This window comes from Falco cherrug, chromosome Z, assembly GCF_023634085.1.
Source record: "Falco cherrug isolate bFalChe1 chromosome Z, bFalChe1.pri, whole genome shotgun sequence".
NCBI lineage: Eukaryota > Metazoa > Chordata > Aves > Falconiformes > Falconidae > Falco > Falco cherrug.
Genome location: NC_073720.1, coordinates 27,348,315 through 27,368,420, shown reverse-complemented (window position 1 = coordinate 27,368,420; position 20,106 = coordinate 27,348,315). Strand labels below are relative to the sequence as shown.

General features: G+C 39.9%; 1 protein-coding gene across 2 annotated transcripts in view; it reads right to left on the bottom strand.

Moving 5' to 3' along the window:
• Positions 1-20,106, bottom strand: part of ANKRD31 (ankyrin repeat domain 31) — a 75,357-nt gene that overhangs the window by 29,777 nt on the left and 25,474 nt on the right. For both annotated transcript variants that reach the window (XM_055698439.1, XM_055698440.1), the window contains exons 10-16: positions 19,956-20,098; positions 15,676-15,820; positions 9,986-10,047; positions 7,156-7,702; positions 6,423-6,665; positions 1,141-1,332; positions 144-286 (exon numbers count right to left, since the gene is read on the bottom strand). In XM_055698439.1, coding sequence (XP_055554414.1) covers positions 144-286; positions 1,141-1,332; positions 6,423-6,665; positions 7,156-7,702; positions 9,986-10,047; positions 15,676-15,820; positions 19,956-20,098 — 1,475 coding nt within the window. The remainder of the gene's footprint in view (positions 1-143; positions 287-1,140; positions 1,333-6,422; positions 6,666-7,155; positions 7,703-9,985; positions 10,048-15,675; positions 15,821-19,955; positions 20,099-20,106) is intronic.

Sequence of the window (20,106 nt, the reverse complement as noted above, 5' to 3'; positions counted from 1 at the left end):
ATAATATTGGTTTATTTCCTAAATGCAAATCTACACTAGAATTGTACTAGTAACTTTGACTTTCCTTATTTAAATGAGGATTGTGCTTTGCTGACCATCTGCTGGAAATCAGGTTCAGGATCTAATGTAAAAGAAAAAGATACCTCTAAATAGTTGCAAAAAACAGCATCGTGTATTGGCAAAATACCATCCATGCTTCTGCTGTTAACATTAGCACCAGCTTTCAGTAATTCTAAGATCACTTCAGTAAATCCCCCATTGGAAGCTTCATGAATTGCTGTCCAACCTAATAAAAGCAAGTTGACACAGCATGCATCTGATTTGGAAAGATCCCCACATATTACTAATTAGTGATCATACATTTTGCTGTGTTTGCTGTACTATAAGCAATGGACTATCTTTAAGATAAAACTTATACTAGCAATCACCTTGAAATGCCAATGTGAATTATTTCCTGTGTAATTTAGCTTGCTTTAGAGAAAAACGTATCCAATATTAAGCAGAAAAAAATTGTTTACGTTTCTACTACACTACTAAAAATAATAAAAGAAACAAACAATAGAGTAGAAAGACTCTAAAAGCTCAGAAGCATAATATTAATAGCCTGATTTCTAATCCCAGTGGCATTTTATAACATCAGGTCTGCCAGGCGTCCAGAATAGAATAGCATTCATTCTGAGACTATAAAACCAGAAATGCATTATACATTTAGGTAGGAAAAAAAAAGAAGAAATAATCTTGTAATCTGATTTTTGTCCTTATTTCCCAAGGAAGTAAGACTTGTATGAATGTGCTTCACACATGTATATATTCATCTGCATACACATTAGTTCTTCCACCAAACTTTCAAGTCCACCCTCCATATGTATCTCTGATAATGTGCTCTTCAGCAGATGAACAAGACCTGATCGATGTCCCTGATAAGAAAAAGGCTATATTAGCTCCGTTGACATACAAAATCCAGGGATTCACTGATTGTGCTTGCACTTCTTGAATTACTTCCTTTCCCCCTCACAATTACATCATAAATCAAGGATCCATAATTATATTAAAATTACACAAATTATATAAAACTAAATATACTACAAATTACATAAATTTGTATCTTAAAACAAGCCCATAAAAGAGTCATTTTCAAACCTGCATAGTCCTGTTCATTGACACAAATTCCAGATGATATTAGAGTTTTCACCAAAGACAAATCTCCTCTCCTAGCAGCAATATGCAGCTGAGTTTCCCCTTTTTCATTTCTCTTCACCTTCTTTCTCCCCGCTCTTACATTACAGGCACCACATAAAATTACCGCTTCTTTTCTGGTAGATCGGGAGGATTCTAAACACATAGCAGGTGTTCATTAGAAACCACAAAAAAATGTTTCATTATAAACAAGGAATTAACTTTGTAATTCATTTGAATTGATGTAAATGTGCGCAATACTGCAGCCTTAATTATTCAAAAACATTAACTGACTATATCAAAAGGTTAGAACATACTGCATAACAGCTCAGGTAACAAACAGACCCTATACAAAAGAATTTACCGTTCAAATCTGGATGACTTAACAAGTGTACAGTGAATTAGGGATCAACAAAAATGGTAACAAGGTTGAAGTTTTATACTGTATAGAGGTGGGGAGTACGTTACATTTCTCTGTGGACTGTTTTCAAGTTACCAGACATGCCTGCTAAATATGTAAAGTACCTACATAGAGTTATTTAAGAAATGACATTGACTTGACCACCACCTCTTTTCCATTCCTAATTCTTTATCAGGGAAAAGATAGGTTTCTACATAAGGTATTTTTACAGTTGTGATGTGAAGTCCTGTAGACTGATTACCAATCTTTGATTGTCGTGACATAGCTGAACTACCTTCCAATTAAACCTGTGCTGGACTGGGCCCATAACTGTAAATAAACTTGACTGAATCCTTCTCTTAGTGATTCACAAAACAAACAACATTCACTTTACATTCTACCATGTCATCATCAGACAGATCCTAATTCTGAGGCTTCAGGTAACAGGCATATAAAATTGTAAGGGATACAAAGAAAAAAAACAGATTTAAAAAGTACTGATTCTGTGTATAGAGTACGGACAACCACCCACCACCCCCCCCAGAAACTGCTACCAAAAAGATGGTGTATAAAACTTCAGAAGCTCTACCATGCATACTAGCTTTTTTTAAACTCCTCTTCCCGCTGTTATAATACTGTGCTATCAGATTTTTTTTCTAAAGTTCAGTGTTCTTTCTCTGATTTCTTGAAAATCTGTAATTCTTCCAAAACCAGGAAAATTTAAGGGTTTTAATAAGCATTTTGCTACTCTAGCCATGTTTTTTTAATGACTCCTATGAACAATTAGTTGCTGCATCCCAAGCATTCCCTCTTCTCATCAGACAAGCTGTCTTCTCAACTATTTTCATTTATCAGTATCCATTACTATCAAACACCTTCCATGATTTGACAGCTGCCTTTCTTCAGGCTCCTCCTGCCTTGTGGAAAAACTGCTTTTCCAAGGCTTCCTTCCTTTAACGTAAACTACTGAGCTTTTCACACAAAACTGTTTGGAAGAACATGAAAGATATACTGCAACTATATTAAAGACTCACATATAGTGAGGATCTATCCGTACTAATTTCAAACTAGCTTGTTCAAGCACTGCTGCAGCCAGACTACGGCAGCATGGAACTCACTATAGGCTATTCTGTCAGAAAGCATTCGGGCAGCCCTATTTGCATTGGGGGTGCTTGGCCCGCACTGTGCCGCAGCCAGAAGAGCTAAAGTGAGTTTCTCTTTCAAATGAAAACTGAGATTTTAAAGCACACAGAGGAGTCACATTACTGAAATACTCCTCCAGTCTGAGACCTACTTTTCTATAAGATAATGTATTGTGTTTTGTCTAAAAGCTTCTCAGTCTGAACTCCCAAAGTGATCATCCACTTTCTGGTTCTTCCTTTTCTTCCCCTTTGATTCATGGGAGAATGTCCTAGGGACTTTTTAGAGACGTGTGAGGAAAACAAGGCACACAACAGCCCATTAAGCTAATGACCCTTAGCAATATCAGCTGCAAGTGAACAGAAATAATTGCAAAGTTTTCCAGTTAAGTTGTCATGCACAACAGTTTTCTTCATGGTCATTAGGAAACATTCACAAAAGCATAATGGGACATTGGTATGTGAATCACCAAATACTTGTCCTCCACGGAACACATTGCTAGGTGGGTCATAAGCAGGAAAGATCAGGAACATGGCAAATACAAAATCCAGTCAGCACATGTACAAAGATAAAATGGAGAGATTACAGTAACCAGCAATCAGACTAGATTAAGCTGCCACACCTCAACAACTGCAAGGACATCCTCCTTCAGAAAGACATCTGAATGCTTCGGCATTCATCTATGAGTAATTCCTTACACAGGCTGAACTATAAGAAAAGAATCAAGCTGTTTGTACCTTCCTTCTGTATAAGCAGAACAGGAATGCTGAGAGCCTAGGAAGTGACTGTAGATGAAAGTGACACTGCATCATTTAGGAAGAAGAGATTTTTATGCAAGAATACAACAATATAAGGAAGACCACTGGGACACAGGAAAAATCAGATGAGCTACAAAAGCCAGTTGATGAAGAAAAGGCATGAGACAGCAAAAAAAATGAAAACCCCACAAGTCAGAAGACATTATCCTATCTTCCACTTTCTTCTGCTACAATCTGAATGCCATTGTCCTGGCCTCCAAAGCTATTAATGACTTCAACTGTATGAAGGGCTACGCTTTCTTGCATCACCTCTCAAACAACATCATTTTCCTGGGGTGAAGGGAACACATTTTAGCTGAATAAAGATACCTGAAGAGTATCTTTGGAGGAAAAAGTAATCTGTGAAATGCTATTCCACAGGAGAACAAAATGTAAGATACATGTTTGGAATAAAGGATTTTTTTAAATCATAATTGTAAAGAGAGAGAGAGGGGAAGAAAAAATATAAAGGAAAAAAATCCAAAAACGTATTAATGCACATAGGCTTTATTATAAAAATTGAGCAGGAATATAGGTGCTACAGGAAAGAACAACTGCAGGGAAAGAAATACTTTCTATGTTCAATGTTTAGCAGTAGATGATGGCATATATCAGATATGCCATAGATTTTTTTTTCCAGAAAGAAGTAAAAAGGCATGCCTACAACAGGAGGAACCAATATGCAGACAGCAAGGCCAAACACTGGAGAGCAGTAATATGATGAGGCCTTTCCTTCTCACTTCACTTTCCAAAAGAAAACATGAGCCTGCAGTCCAGAAACTCAAGACAGCAGGAACTTAAGATGGGTTTAAAACCAGCTGCCACCTGAGACAGGAAGAGGAAACAGTATTCTGTACAGCTGAAGGCAGAAGACAACAAAAATTCCATGACTACCAAAATAAAAGGATCAGCAGGAACTTCACAATTTCCAGAATGTTTTTTGTCATGTGTTGCAGGACATTGCAGAGATTAGCCAATGACTCCTTAATTCAACGTATAAGACTAGTGAGCATCCAGACAAAGTCCCCAAAGAGAAGGAGGGTACTAAGCAAACAAAAGAGGTAAATAAATGAGTATGTTGATGGCATGTGTGCAGATGTATTTGTCCATATTGTGCGCACCTGTACAGGTGGGTGTGTAATTTGTTATACATATTATTTTAAATATATATTCTGTATATATATTCTGGTTTTAAAAGCAGTTAATGCATGTAGGAGCATGAATCCCATTGATTTTTTAAATATATACAATATACTTAATGCTAGCATTCATTTCCATCCCATTCAAAGGCAACCAAAGTTTAACCAGTAAGACATAACCAGAAACACATAACTGCAGTCCAAGGAAGAAACTAAAATTTTTTGCTACACACACTTGGAAAAAATAAATCAAATGTTATTTTGCCATAAATATGTAAATGCCATACACAAATACACATGCATTCACGCACACTTCTATAAACCTATATTATATATATATATATAAATAAAAAAACCACCTTTTCCTATATACGTATATACAAAGCGTAGATTTACATTGAGACAGTAGCTACCTGAAAGAGAAAGTTTCACAGAGCTGGAAACAGCTTACAGAAAACATTTCAGCAGGAAAATATGAGTAATAGCTAGTAAGTATTTCACAACATAACCCACACTCAAGATGAAAAGCTACACCAATTCAAAAACTAACCTGGCATAGGAACGGAATTAAAAAAGCAACAGTAAATGAGAAATGAAAAAATGGGAAGTGAATGGAACCAAATATAAATGAGTAGTTGTAGAAAACCTCTGTGGAAAACAAAAGAATACAAAGAGAGAGTCACAGACAGCTGAAGCCCTAAGTAGACAGTATTTTAAAGTCTATCAAACCCAGAAAAAATAATTCCAAAACTTTTAATTAGTAGAGAGAAATGACAGAATTGTCTAAGGTAATATGAAAAGACAAATACTCTATTCTACCAAGGCAAAGCTGCACAACAAATTCCTATCATCTAACAACACAGTTCTTTACATTTCGACACAAATTAAGGAGAATACCAAATCAAATCAGCAGTCCAGATATATTACATTTGCAAGTTTTAAAAGAAAAGGTGATCCCATCTGAACTACAGGTTTTGGTTTTAGTAGATCTTGACTGCTATAGTTCTCTAGTTTCAAAAGAAAACAACATAAACAAGATGCTGTCAGCTTTACCAAAAAAACAGTGAGTGAAAAATACTTGGGGGTTGTCATGAGTAATCAGCTGGACCAGGACTCTGTTGTGATGGTAAGGCTACAAGATAAATGCAAGTCTTTAATATGGGATGAAACTGCTAAACAGAGAGCTGTATGTGCAGGCAGAAGAGAATATAACTACCAGAGGATGCTAGGTCCTTATCCTCATATAAGTAGGTTTGTTTCTACACTACAGTTAAAACCAAATGTACAAGCATGCCGTACAAGAGCCTATGCCAATTTGTGCCTGATGAGGACTCAGTCTACAAAATCTAAGGGAATAAATATATATATACCAAATATACAGAGACCAAGGTTTTCTTCTTTGATCTGTAATATGTAAAATAAAACGAGAGCAATTTTAGTGTTATTTAGGCTATCATTTATGTAACACAGTTAACTAAGGAACAATTTAAAGTTATTTTAAGCTCTCAGTTAAAAACCTGCATCCCACCTACCACAAAGCTCAAAGACTGATGAATGTAACATAAACAAAACAGACTAATTATGTGCATTCTGTAAAATGGAGTACAGAAGTTCTGGAAATATTTCAAGTATTTGGAACTCGCTAGAGTATTTGCTCAACATACTATTTTTTTTTTTTCCTGATTTTCCCTCATCTTTTACAAAAAGCCTTCTTCATGTATGTCTGGAAAAAAAAGCCACTGTTTTTATAAAATACTATTAACTTTTCACCTGATTGCTTGGATTTTTGTGGTTCTGATGCTTGACTGAATTGTGATTGATCAGACGAAGACTTGTTTTTGCTGCTACTGGAATACGAGGCTGCCCTTTGGCTTGTCTCCCAGGGGTCTAATCTAACTCTTTTAGCATGGACTTCTGTTTCAGTAAACTGTGAAAGCATGCTGGTCTTTGCATTTCCTTCTCCATTTTCTTCGGTGCCTTCTGTTCCACTTACTCCAGAAAAAACTCCTTCATCTGTTGATTTAACAAAAGCAGAGTATCTATGTCATACTATTCAGTAATTTCAGAAGTTATAACTGATACTAAAATTAATGTCAAAATGACCACCTTGTCTAGGTTAAAAAAATATCTGCAGTAGCTCACTGTATTTTTGAATATGCTTTAACATAATAAGTCTTTTACCCACTGTTTACCATGTTAATGACTGAGATTGAATGCAAAACAATTCCAAGATTCTTCTATATACCCTAATTATTGGAATAAGCATTGCGGTAACATTTTGGTAAACACAACAGGGATGTGGATATAAAACAGTCCCCAAAAATGAAAGCAAAAATTACTAACTAGTTAATCCGGAACACTGGAATATACTAGAACACATTCCATGTGTCTGCTATTTATTTATGGCAAAATAGATTCTCTGGATACCAACAGCTGGGTTTTTTTAATAGAATACATAGAATGCTTACAAGAAACTCAGTTATTTTCAAACAAAGTATTGCACCTGTTTTCTGCAAGGTTTCTTTCTGCATATTTTCCACAATCTGAAATGAGTAAGGAGACTTGCTGCCTGCATTAACACTAAAATGCAAATCTGCTTTTGAGCTGGTGTCCTGAAGATCCCCTCTGTTTTGTCTAATTTGAAGCATGTCCTTTTCATGGAGTTGTAAAGCCATAGGCTCGATGTCTAAACTGCAAGCATTTTCAGTTTCAGTGTGACACGCTTCAACACTTCCTTCTGCATTAAGCAGGATCCCCCCACCTTTCTCAGGTTGTGGAGCCTCTTGTGGAATGGTGCTTATTACACCACTGGTAGAATCATAAGGACTTCCAGAAACACTTTCTCCATTAGTAGCTGCTAAAAGCTCGTGTGCCAACTGTGTTTCTGTATTTGCTTGAAGTGTCTGTTCAGTGCAGCTGATTCCATCTTCAGATATATTAGTGTTAATGTTCTGCACCTCATTTACATTAGTCTGTTGCACTATGTCCATGCTGTCTGAATCCATAAGACTTGCACATGTTGGTTCTGACTCGCCTGTCTGTAGGGAAATCTTCAAACAAAAGCAAAAAGAGTTTTAAACTTAGACCATTAATTTTGTTTCCATCAACATCAGATTTAATTTTATTTGTCAGGTTTTGCAAAGAAATAATTTGTTCTGAAGGTATTCTCATACTGGTACTTAAATTCCTGATCACTGTCATAACTCCTGTTCAGACGTCCTGTTTTAACTTTAAAACAGATAGGTTGTGAGAGTAAGTCAAAGCAAGTGAGTATTGATTGAGAATCAAGTTCCTTCAGATCAGTAGTCTGAGAATGCTGTGCAGACACTTTTTCTCCAGAAACCATTGATGTGATTTCTGGTGATATACTCCCCTGTTACAACAGAAGTTGCTGAGCTTCCACCAGTTTTGCCCTTTTCTTCTGTAAATTAATTTTCACTGTCACCACTGCTGAATTCATGTTTCTGTTGCAATTCTGTCTGACTGAGCTCGGTTTTCTCACAACGTTAACTAGGATGCAACAATTATGATTAGAAACAGCAACAGTGTGTCCCACTTCATTAGGTCCAGCACCAGGGAAATACATTTTCTATAATTTAACTGTTCCTTAGTTTGTAGGGTGGACCTAAACCTGAGGCCTACCTAACATGAGACATTATTTCTGAATAGTTTTGGTTGTAGCCTCTGCTATAATAATATCAGATTTATTTTTCTTTTTTGAAGTTATATTTTTTTGATTTGGTTTTCTGCCTTCAGACTCCTGAAGAACTTTACTTTCATATACTGTTTATATTTCACCAGATTTGTTTTTCTGCCTTGCTCACTTTTAGCAAAACCTCCTTGGATGCTTTAGTATTATCATGTTGAACTGTGTCATCTGCATTTAATTCTATCTACAAAACAGGAAATACACTTAATTTCATTTTCTGATAAATTGCTTTATTACACACTAAAAGAAAACTACTGTTATAAACTTAACTGATATCCTCTGCTTTTGCAGCTTTTTAAGACAGCTTTAGGACAAAGAAATTCAGAAACTAAGAAATCTGTGTAAGAAGTGTAAAAATTAATGGGTGAAATTAAATTATAAATATTACTGAAATGCTTTACACTTTTATTTATTTCTGAAAATTTAACCGGTTTTGAATTAATGCTCTGCCTTTAAAGAATTAAAACTACATTGCTTTTGTGGTCACATACCAGAGTTACAGTTTCACATTTCTAGCAGATCTGTCTGCAATGATTCTAGGAAACTTTGAAGAACGGGAAATAACATGGCAAAAACACAAAAGAATTAACTCATGGCAGTCTCACAACAAAACTGCTCTAAAGGCAGACTAACAGAGTTATCCTGTTGATTACTTCACATCTGGAGATAGAACCAGAACACAAACACTGCAACAACTCACACAACTACTGAAATCATCAGTTACACAAGCACAGTAGTAGATTTTCCCAATTAAATGTTTACACCTTCTACTTGGAGAATATCCTTCATCAATCAATTAATGTTTTAATGTGTAATCTAAGATTATACACCATGGATGCTGTTACAGCAAAACATTTCTAAGGACATTGTAGACTGTACTAATGTGAGAAATAAGGACAGTTATCATAATCACATAAAATTTCAGAAAGCAAGAATAAAGTGTCTGTGCATGCTGCATAATATGTTTCAGACATTACCAGTTACCGTTGTTCAAGGGGAGAAAATGAGATGGGGAGAATACAGCTGTTAATGCCAAAAGCTCTTATGCTATATGCAAACAAATGACAACCCAAGTGACTGATCATGGTGTCTTGTTTTCATGTGAGGTATTAGCTCCCACATCTCACAGTATAACTGTGCGACCCCTATGCAAGACAGTGGCTCCCGAATCCTTTCATATCAAAACCCAACACAACGTACTAGAGAGAGGCAAGAAGCAGCTATCCTGCTGCTACAAGCCAGGCAACGTGCTGCAGTATCAGTCAGGTATCTGCAAGTACAAAAAGGCATCATGTACCAGACTTGTAAAGTACCTCTGCAGCACTTGCAAAATTCAGCAAGAGCCACTGTCCGTGATAGGCAGCCAACTGCCTCTGTCCTGCATGTCCATGAGGGTGCAGCTTAAACCAAGTACCAGTAAGGATCAGCAACTGCTTTCCATAGAATTGACATAACATGAATGTCACTCTGTTTCAGTCCCTGCTGGGTATGAAGTGCCTAGTATATCATGTACTGGGTTTGAAACACATTCCAGAAACATTCGTCTGCTTTAGTTTACTGAAGACTGCTAAGCAAGCCTGTAACAACAGTTCAGCATAAAATTAACATCTCTGTAAAGATGTACCTGGTACAGGTTGGTGTCCTCTACACTTTCAGTATTTAACGTATTCTTTGAATCATCTCCATCTGAAATGAAAATGACAGACAGAAAGAAACAAGAATTGAAGAGACCATAACTCTTTACACATACACCATACTGTGTCCACAGCCTTGTGTGTAACAGTACTTACCACGTTCAGCTACCTAGAAAAGATATCGAGCCATAAGGTTTTTATTAGAAATGAAAACATATCAATATGTAAAATACATATTAAAATCTTGAACTCCTATCTTTATTGTAGATGGCGTCTTGTACCAACCAGGACAGGTGAGATGAAGTGTGACATGCTTCCAAATTTTTTGGAGGATTACTGACCTGAGCAATTATTTTTAGAAACTCAGAGGAGCTACTACATTTCCCTAACTTGTAACAGGCTTCCCCGATCCCCAAGAGACTTTTCTGAAGCCAGGAATGTTCGGATGATACTAGCTTACATCATTCCTTGTACAGCATATTTGGGCAGGGAAAGGGATGCAGTAGCCAAAGCCAAATCACCAATGTAAATATAAGCAGGGATGTTCCCCAGCACCAATTCAGTGCCTTGTGGTCATCTGCTTTAGCTTTCCAGCTACCCTCTGTGCTGACAAAATGGCATAAAAAGAGTATAGAAGCTACCAAGATCTTATCCTAGATATTAATATACTTACTTAATCCACACAACAATATGCATTTACTTCTGGCCAATATGCGCTCAAACCTAGACCTGTCACACCACACTGAAAAAAAAATTTAGCTTATCACCCTTTGTTATTCTGTACTGCAACATGAACCCCAACTCCAGCCCTAAGATTCACCCAGCTATCGAGCACCTATTAAGCCAAACGCTAATCCAAACTACAATTTTAAACATATTTTCAGCCCACCAAACTTTGGAAAGCTCAGAATGTCTGGATGACCTTTGGTGGCTGCAGCCCTAACCTCTAATCATGGGACCTCCCAAATAAAGCAGTCTCCATCAAGCTAATCTCTTACAGCAGCATTAACCTTGGTTTCACTCTCATTTGAAGCCAGTAACTCCTGCCTACTCCTACTGTCCTGTCTCCAAACTTAAAGAATCATAGAATGGTTGGGTTGGAAGGGACCTTTAAAGGTCATCTAGTCCACCCACACCCTGCCATCAGCAGGGACATCTTCACCTAGATGAAGCTGCTCAGAACCCAGTCCAACCCGACCTTGAATGTTTCCAGGGATGGGGCATCTACCACCTCCTCGGGCAACCTGTGCCAGTGTTTCAACACCCTCATTACAAAAATGTCTTCCTTACAACTGGTCTGAACCCACCCTCTTTTAGTTTAACACCGTCACCCCTTGTCCTATCACAACAGGCCCTGCTAAAAAGTCTCCCGTAAGTATCAAAAGGCCACTACAACGTCTCCCCAGAGCCTTCTCTTTGCCAGGCTGCACAACCCCAGCTCTCTCAGCCTTTCCTCACAGCAGAGGTGTTCCACCCCTCCCATCATTTTGGGGGCCCTTCTCTGGACCCCCTCCAACAGGTCCATGTCTTTCCTGCACCGAGGGCTCCACAGCTGGATGCAGTACTCCAAGGTGGGGTCGGTCTCACCAGAGCAGAGTAGAGCAGCAGAATCTCCTCCCTCGACCTGCTGGCCTCATTTCTTTTGATGCGGACCAGGATTTGGCTGGCTTTCTGGGCTGCGAGCACACATTACTGGCTCATGGCCAGCTTTTCATGCACTGGTACACCCCCAAGTCCTTCTGCACAGCACTGCTCTCAATCCCTTCACCCCCCAGCCTGTACTGATACCGGGGATTGCCCCAGCCCAGGGGCAGGACCTTGCCCTTGGCCCTGCTGAACCCCCTGAGGTTCACATGGGCTCACTTCTTGAGCTTGTCCAGGTCTTCTGGATGGCATCCCAGCCCCCAGGCACGTCAACTGCACCACTCAGCTTGCTGTTACCTGCAAACCTGTTGAGGGTACACTAGATCCTACTGTCTATGTCATTGCTGAAGATATGAAACAGTACTGGTGACAATAGTGACCCCTGAGCAACACCACTTGTCACTGATCTCCACCTGGACATCGAGCCATTGACCCCTACCCTCTGGATGCATACATCCAACCAATTCCTCATCCGCCAAACCATCCATCCATCAAATCCTTCTCTCTCCAATTTAGAGAGAAGGATGTTGTGGGGGACCCTGTCAGAGGCCTTAACAGAAGTGCAGATAAATGACACCCATAGCTCTTCCCTTGTCCACTGATAGAGTCACTCCATCACAGAAGGCCACTAGGTTCGTCAGGCAAGACTTGCCATCGGTGAAGCCATGCTGGCTGTCTTGAGAATCACCTCCCTGTCCTCCATGTGCCTCAGCAGAGCTTCTGGGAGGATCTGTTCCATGATCTTCCCAGGCACAGAGGTAAGGCTGACAGGTTGGTAGTTCCCAGTGTTCTCCTTTCTACCTTCTGGGTAGAAGGTGCAATGCTTCCCTTCTTCCAGTCACTTCCAGTCAGACTTCTCCTGACTGCCATAACTTTTCAAATATCATGGAGAGTGGCTTGCCAACTATATCAGCAAATTCCATTAGGACTCTGGGATACATCTTGTCAGGTGCCACATACTTATGTATGTTCAGGTTACTCAGGTGTTCACAAACCTGGTCTTCTCTTACAGTGGGAATGACTTTACTCCCCCAGTTCCCGTCTTGTTGTCCATCCACTTGAGCCATGCACGAATAGAGGTTGCCAGTGAAGACTGAGGCAAAAATGTTGTCGAATACCTCAGCCTTCCCCTCGTCTGTTGTTAGCAGTTTGCCAGTCATCATTGGGTTACACTGTCTTTGACCTTCCTTTTCTGGCTGACATACCTACAGCAGCCCTTACTATTTTTCACATCCCTTGCCCAGTTCAGCTCCAGCATGCCTTGGCCTTCCTGACTCAATCACTATACAACTGGTCAGCACCTGTATACTCTTCCCAGGACACCTGTCCCTGCTTCCACTGCCTGTGCATTTCCTTCTTGCCTTTTAGTTTAACCAGCATGTCTCAACTAATCTGTGTCAATCTCTTGCCTTCCTTTCCCAATTTCTTACACTTGGGGATTGAGAGCTCTCACGCTCTACGGAAAGCATCCTTAAAAAGATCTGCCAGCTCTGTCCTGCTCCCTTGTCCCTGAGTGTGGTTTCCCAGGGGATCCCACTGACTAACTCCTTGAACAGCTGGAATTTTGTTTTCCTAACATTCAGGGTCCTGACTTTACTCTTTGCCTGACCCATACTTCTCAGGACCACAAACTCCATCAGTGCATGATCACTGCAGCCCACACTGCCTCCAATCTTGACATCACTGATTAGCCTCACTTGCATTGGTGAGCTGATCCTGTATACCTTCTGGTATTGCATACCTTCAGGTAGTAGCTGTCTACTACCTGGCTTAAGAAGTTATCCTCAATGCACTCCAGGAGTCTACTGGATTGCCCGCAGTTCATCCAGCAGATGTCAGGGTGGTTGAAGTCCCACAGCAGGATGACGGCCTGCAAGCGCAATGCATCCTGTAGCTGGAGCAAGAAGGCTTCATCAGTATGTTGTCCTTGATCAGGCAGCCTGTAGTAAACACCAACCGCAATGCTCCCTTTGTTGCCTCAGTCTTAATTCTCACCCATAAGCTTTCAACCTGCTCATGGATATTCTTCAGTTTCTTCACAATCTATCAATTTCTTGAAGTGATAGAAGAGGGCAACCCTTCCACCCCTCCTTCCTCACCTGTCCCTTCTGAACAACCTGTAGCCACTGACAGCTGTACTCCTATCATGGGACTCATCCCACCAAGTTTCAGTAATGGCAACTAAGTTGTAGCTTTCCAGCAGCACAGTGGCTTCCAACTTGTTTGTTACCCATGATGCATGCATTTTAGTAGAGGCATTCCAGCTGGGCTGTTGGCCTTGTCACCTTTTTAGAGGAACACACCTTAATGCTGTTGAGGTAATTTCCTGGTGTTTGTTAGCTCCCATTACCTCAGGAGACCCTGACTCATCTCCATATGATGCGTGTGCTCCAGTGTATCCATCACGTCTCAGAGCAACAAGCTGAAGGCACTCAGTAGCACCCTATCCCCCTAACCTTGGTGTGTCATCCCACTGCTTGCCACAGGCAAGCCTGATACTATCCCATTCCCTCTTTAAGTCCAGTTTACAGTTCTGTGAATGAGCCCTGCTAGCTCGTTAGCAAAGACCCTCTTCCCCCTTTAAGAAAGGTGAATCCTATATGACAGCAGCAGGCCCAGTGCGCCATGTAGACCACCCAGTTATCGAAAAACCCATAATTGTGGTGGTGACACCAGCTGCAGAGCCATGTATTAATAGACTGGGTTCATGTGTTTCTTCCAATGTTGCTGCCCACAGCTGGAAGGACAGAGGAAAAAATTTGTGCACCAGATTCCCTTACTAACTCTCCCAGTACCCTGAAGTCTCTTTTGACTGCCCTCAGACTATATGTTGCAGCTTCATTGCCACCCACAGGGAAAAGCAGTACGGGATAATAGTCCAAGGGCTGGGGACACCTTCCAGACTTAAATGTGCCACAGCCAACATTGGCCCACTGGTGTCCAATAGTCCTAATTCTAACTCTAATCAAGGCTTACCTTGTGACACTTCTTTGTACCTGCCCGTGACCAAGCAGCAAAGAGGGTCCCCTGTGGAGAGTCAGCCAAGTCACGACAATCACACCAATATGGCTACATGCCGTGCTCACTTTATTAAACAAACAGGTCATATTTATAACTTAAACCGACCGCTCACCCGACTTTACACACAGGTGATTGGATAAAAGTCTCTGGGCCATGTGGGGTCCGTGTCACTGACTGGTGAGCAAGCTGCGGGTGCCTGATCAGAGTGTGCCGAAGACAGTGTGTTGATTTCGCAGTTCCCAGGACTTGCTCTGCACCTGGCTTCTTGTCTGTGCATAGCTTGTTTTCTTTCTCCCACTGCTTGTTCCCAGGACAATTTAAAACTGCTCTGCAGCTTCAACTAACAGGCCTGGGCTGTCCAACCCAGACAATGGTAACATATGTCCTCGGTCCTTTAAAAATCCCTCTACAAAGCAGCCTTTTTCTAAACTTCTTCTCAACTTGGTTCCTAGCAGTGTACAAGGTCAAACTCCCAGCCAAAATGTTCACCTACCCACTTACCAGCCCCTTGCAAACTAACTAGCTATTACATTAATGTTACCCTAGTCCCAGACCTAACACTAGCAGCTAAGGATAAGCAGTTAAGGCTTGGCAACCCCCAAGATCTACACCTAAACCTAGATCCTTCATTTTTTATCTTATGAATCCTTTATAATTCAGCCCCTGTGCCAGTTTAGAACCAAATTTTATCTGTAGCTCTAAGCCACAGCTCAACCATCAGCAAGTACAGTCATGCCCCACCTTACATTTAGTTAGGCAACAACTATGGTGCTTCACATCTTAATTTCAAATTCAAAGCTGGCTCCAGTCCAAGAAAAAGCTGGACATAATCACCACATCATTTATACTTTGCCAATGTACAGCAACTGTGCTGGGTAAGGAGTGTTCACTGGTACCCAGGCATCAGACAGTGAAGCCCATTGAATTTCTAGCAGTAATTAAGGAAATATAGTGCAAAAGATATTCTGAATCTCTCCATTTAGTGGTGATGATATGTCAGAATAATTCTCCCTACCTGATACTGAACCTCTTCTGGATTTTTCTACATAGCTTTTAAGCAGTCTCACCATAGACGGATCAGCAGCTTCTTCTAATGCACACCTTCCCATCTCATTTTTTAATAGGGGATCAGCTCCATACCAAAGTAATAACTCTGCCACCTAGAAAAAAATGTATGTTTTCAGGCAGTTTATTTTATGACAGTATTTTCCATAGTCCTTCCTTACACAGGCCTCTCTCTTGCGTACTTGACAACATAAGCAACTACAAACAAATGTAAGGCCTATGACAAATAATCCCTCTCTATTCTAGTGAATATATCCCAAGCATTCTCCTAGATGCATCATTGTCCTTTAATCTTATTATTTTAATTTTTATAAATTCATTCCAGTTATTAATCTGATTACATTAAGCCAAGGTCTCCCAAAATAAAGAACAGGATTCATCCTCCCATAGCTCTTTATTGGTGGATTTTAGGCAATTTTAGTGTATGAGTCAGCTTATCTGTTTAGGCTATCTGCTTTAGGAGAAAATCAGTTGTGCTCTAGGTGTGTCTGTTGTGACTCCTGTGACTGTAAAGAGAAGGTCTGACAGCTGTTTCAGATGTACAAGATACATCTAGTCAAATGAAACGCATTCAGATGGTCTTACCAACATTATGATTTATGTACAAATATAAAACTTGATTCTGTTGCTATTCAAGAAACTACCACTTCAGAAAAATGTTCTATCTACCTTTGCAGAATACTTTTTTAAGCTATGGGAAACTTACAGTCTGATGATTCCCTTTCTGTGGGTAATCCTACAATCTCATTTCAGAACTAGTTTGGTTTTATTTGTACCTCTGCCTTTTTCTTTTCAGCATCTGTTACCATTTCAGACTAACCTCAACTCATATCCTTCACCCATGCCTTTTAAGTCCCTCATTAGCTCTAACCAGATTGCTACTGAGAAAATTGCTAATGAAGTTTTCTCAATTCATACATTCTCCTAACAACAGAGCAAATCACAAAAGGTTCAATCCACAGAAAGAACCCTCCTGGGCTTCACAAGATGTCCCAGATCTATAGATTTTTTCAATGAGTAATGTTGAGAACTCTTCTTCCTTGACGAGATCTTTAGCTACACATCACACTTGTATGCTCTCTCCTTAACTGTACTATTAGAAAGTCTTTCATATACTTATCATTTTTCTGAAAGAAGAAATTAATTTTGCCACATTGCAGGTGCAGAAAGGGGTAAAGCAGTCAAAAAGTGTGTTTCCAACCTACAATAACTTCATGCAGAGAAGGTAGCTTTGAAAGCTCCAAATACCATGTTACCAAAAGCCGTATTACTGAATGACTACATGATTTTGTTGCTAGTCAGAAGCTGACAGACCACTGCTCCTGAGGAAACATAGCACCACCACACAGTACCATTCCCTGTGGCTACACCAGCTCACATAACTCTAACACAGCTCTGTACTGAATGATGTTGGTATGCCCCAAGTGACCTAGCTGAGATCAGTGTTCTTCCAACATCATTCAGGTTGCTGACCCCTGAATATTACTTGCAGAGATGCAGAGTCCTTCAAGCATAACCATGGACATGGTGTCTTAAATACCTTCACAGAACTCAGAAATATTTCACGAACCAGCAAGAGTCTGTGATCCACTGTCACGAAGGGGTGTTTTAGGTTAAGCTGCTTAAATTATCACCATCAAAGGTATGAGCAAAATAATTTTAATAGGAATTTGTGGGAGTGTGACTTCACAAGGTTTGGTGGCAAGGTTCACTCTATTACTTCTTACATAGATAAATCACACAAAGAAGAATCAAATTTAAAGCTGGAAGTATTTACACAGAGACTAAAAAAAGTAAAAGGGTAAGGGAGACCCTCCACTGAGTCACGAGATTCAGAGTAGACCCCTTGCTTTCTAAACTCTTAAGAGATCTCAGGTGTGGCTAGATCCACTCACAAGTTTATATCTAAAGGTTGTCTAAGGTTTGTTCACAGTTTAAGGCTTTTCATAGGATTTTAGCAGCACTTAATCATTGACTGATTTATCATTTACAAAGTGAAGTACATAGGATGTACTACAATCACAACAGTACCTTTATTAAAGATCTGAGACAGTAATCCTTACAGTTATCACGAGGTACCTAAAACAATCCACACACATATGCACACAGACACAAAGGAATAGATGTATAGAAATATAGGTACAAACACGTACACCTGTCAAAAGTTCCCCTCAAGTTCAGTGAAATACTCATACTGAATGCAATCCCAACAGGTGATACCAAAACTTGGAGTTTCCGAGCCCCCTTGCTTTCTAGCACTCCTCGCTGAAGCAGGAGGCTGGACCAGGATTCCAAGATAAAACTCAGCCACAGAGTCATTGTTAAGCAGGTATTCTTTATCTGTGGCACCAGGTGCATAGGGGATCGCTCTTCCTAGCATGTATACCTCAGCCCCGGTTCTCACTATTTTTATGCTACGGCTTAATACATATGCATAGTATTTCCCAGAAAACTAATACATATTTAAACTATTTCCTGAAATGTTTTACATATTTTTCTGCCCCCATGCATAGTAGTTAACTTCTGCTGACTTAAAACTACTTATCTTATTGTTCTGACACACACCATCCTGCCCTTTAGTTAAAGAAAATGTACATCTTTCTTTATAGTACTCGTTTATCATTGTCCAAAGTTATTTATGACATACCCTTAAGATTCTACATCCCCTTATCTAAACTTCCAGACCAAAAATATGTAGCAACTAAGTATCTTACATACATCCTACAGACATTAGTAAACCCCTGCCAACTCACCAAAGTTGACCAATCTCTTGTTCGTTTAACCCTTACATATTACAGGTGAATGGCTGAGCCTCAAGAAGCAGTCAAATTAGCCCAAGCCCTGCGTTAGCTTTCAGCGATGGTCCCCTTAGTACAGCAAGCTTGGGAGTCAGCGAGCTCTGAGTGGCATCCCACTCACAGGGAGATGCTGTTCACAGCCCACTGCGGTCCAGCAGAGCTCAAAGGGTCTCACTTAGGACTGCTGTTTATGGGGTCAGAGATGATTGGCTTTAGTCAACAGTAAATTTCCATCTTGACCACAATCTGAGTTGATAATTATTGGATTTTTTCAGAATTCTTCAAAAATCCACTCAGATTCAGATAGTGTTCCTGGTCTGTTTAGAGGATGTTATGTTTCAGATAAGGAATGCACCAAGGCTGTCAGGTGGTGCTGTGGTTGAGATAAGGAATGTTTCTGGTACAGCCAGTGCAGTCTCCCACCTCAGCCATGCAAGAGTTGTTAGTGTGGTCAAGGGAAGCTTAACTGTCCAACTCATTACACAGCGGCCAAGGCCTACGGGGGATTCCTGAGGGAAGGGGGCAAGATGCATTACCACATCCACAAGCTGAAAATCAAGCTCAAGTCTCTCACGTCTCAGAGAAAATCATTAACCAAAAGTCCTCCTTTTCTCTTTGCTCCAGGGAGACTTGGGGAGAAACAGATTAAGTCTTTTCTCAGTTGTAAAACAGAAAGAGAGCAAATGTTTAGGGAAAAAACTTACTACGCTGCACAAAAAATGTAAAAAATCTTGAAAATAAATACATATTAGGCAGCATATGTGCACTTCTAGAGAAAGGAACAGCAAGCAGGTAAAAGGGACATGCAGAACTCCTACATAAATCTGGGCCACCCTAGGACCATCCACAAAGGAGGCAACCACTGCCAGACTGAAAGAGGATCCACAATTCAGACACAGGCTTATGAAATCACAGAATTTTGCAAAAAAAGCCTAAGTAATTAATTCATATTGACTATTCAGCTGACTTTCTGTTTAAGATCATACAAAAGATAAAGCCCTGTCTTCTTAACTCTCCATGTTATGTGTTAATACACAAAAAATGTCTGTGCATGGTTATGGCTGCACACATAAATGCAAGTTTACTAAATAATGAGAAAAAGTCATGAGAACTCCAGAAGACTGCTCAGGTCATATATTATTCAGCAAGATGATTATAAAATAAGTGAAACAAGTAATATTACACAGTAGCAACCTATTCCTCAGTACTTCAGCCATTGTCCTAAACAACAGGAAAAACAACTTCTGCTTTTGGACAAATCTTGTAAAGCATAGAATAGTTTGTAAAGGAATTGGGCAGAAAGGACTTGCAAGCTCCTGAATTTACCCATAATCTGAAAAGATCAGCCACATGTAAAAAGATTATGTGACCTTCTGGATCCAAAAATCATTTCTATTCCTAAAACATAATCTGTGTTCCATTTGAATTATACCTTATAATGGCCTTCTTTAACTGCATCTTGCAACGGTGTTATTTGTCTACTTCCTTTAGCATTAACATCAGCTCCTGCTTTCAAAAGCTCATTTGCTATCCCATAAAAGCCTTCCACACTTGCTCTATGTAGTGCAGTCCAGCCTATGAAA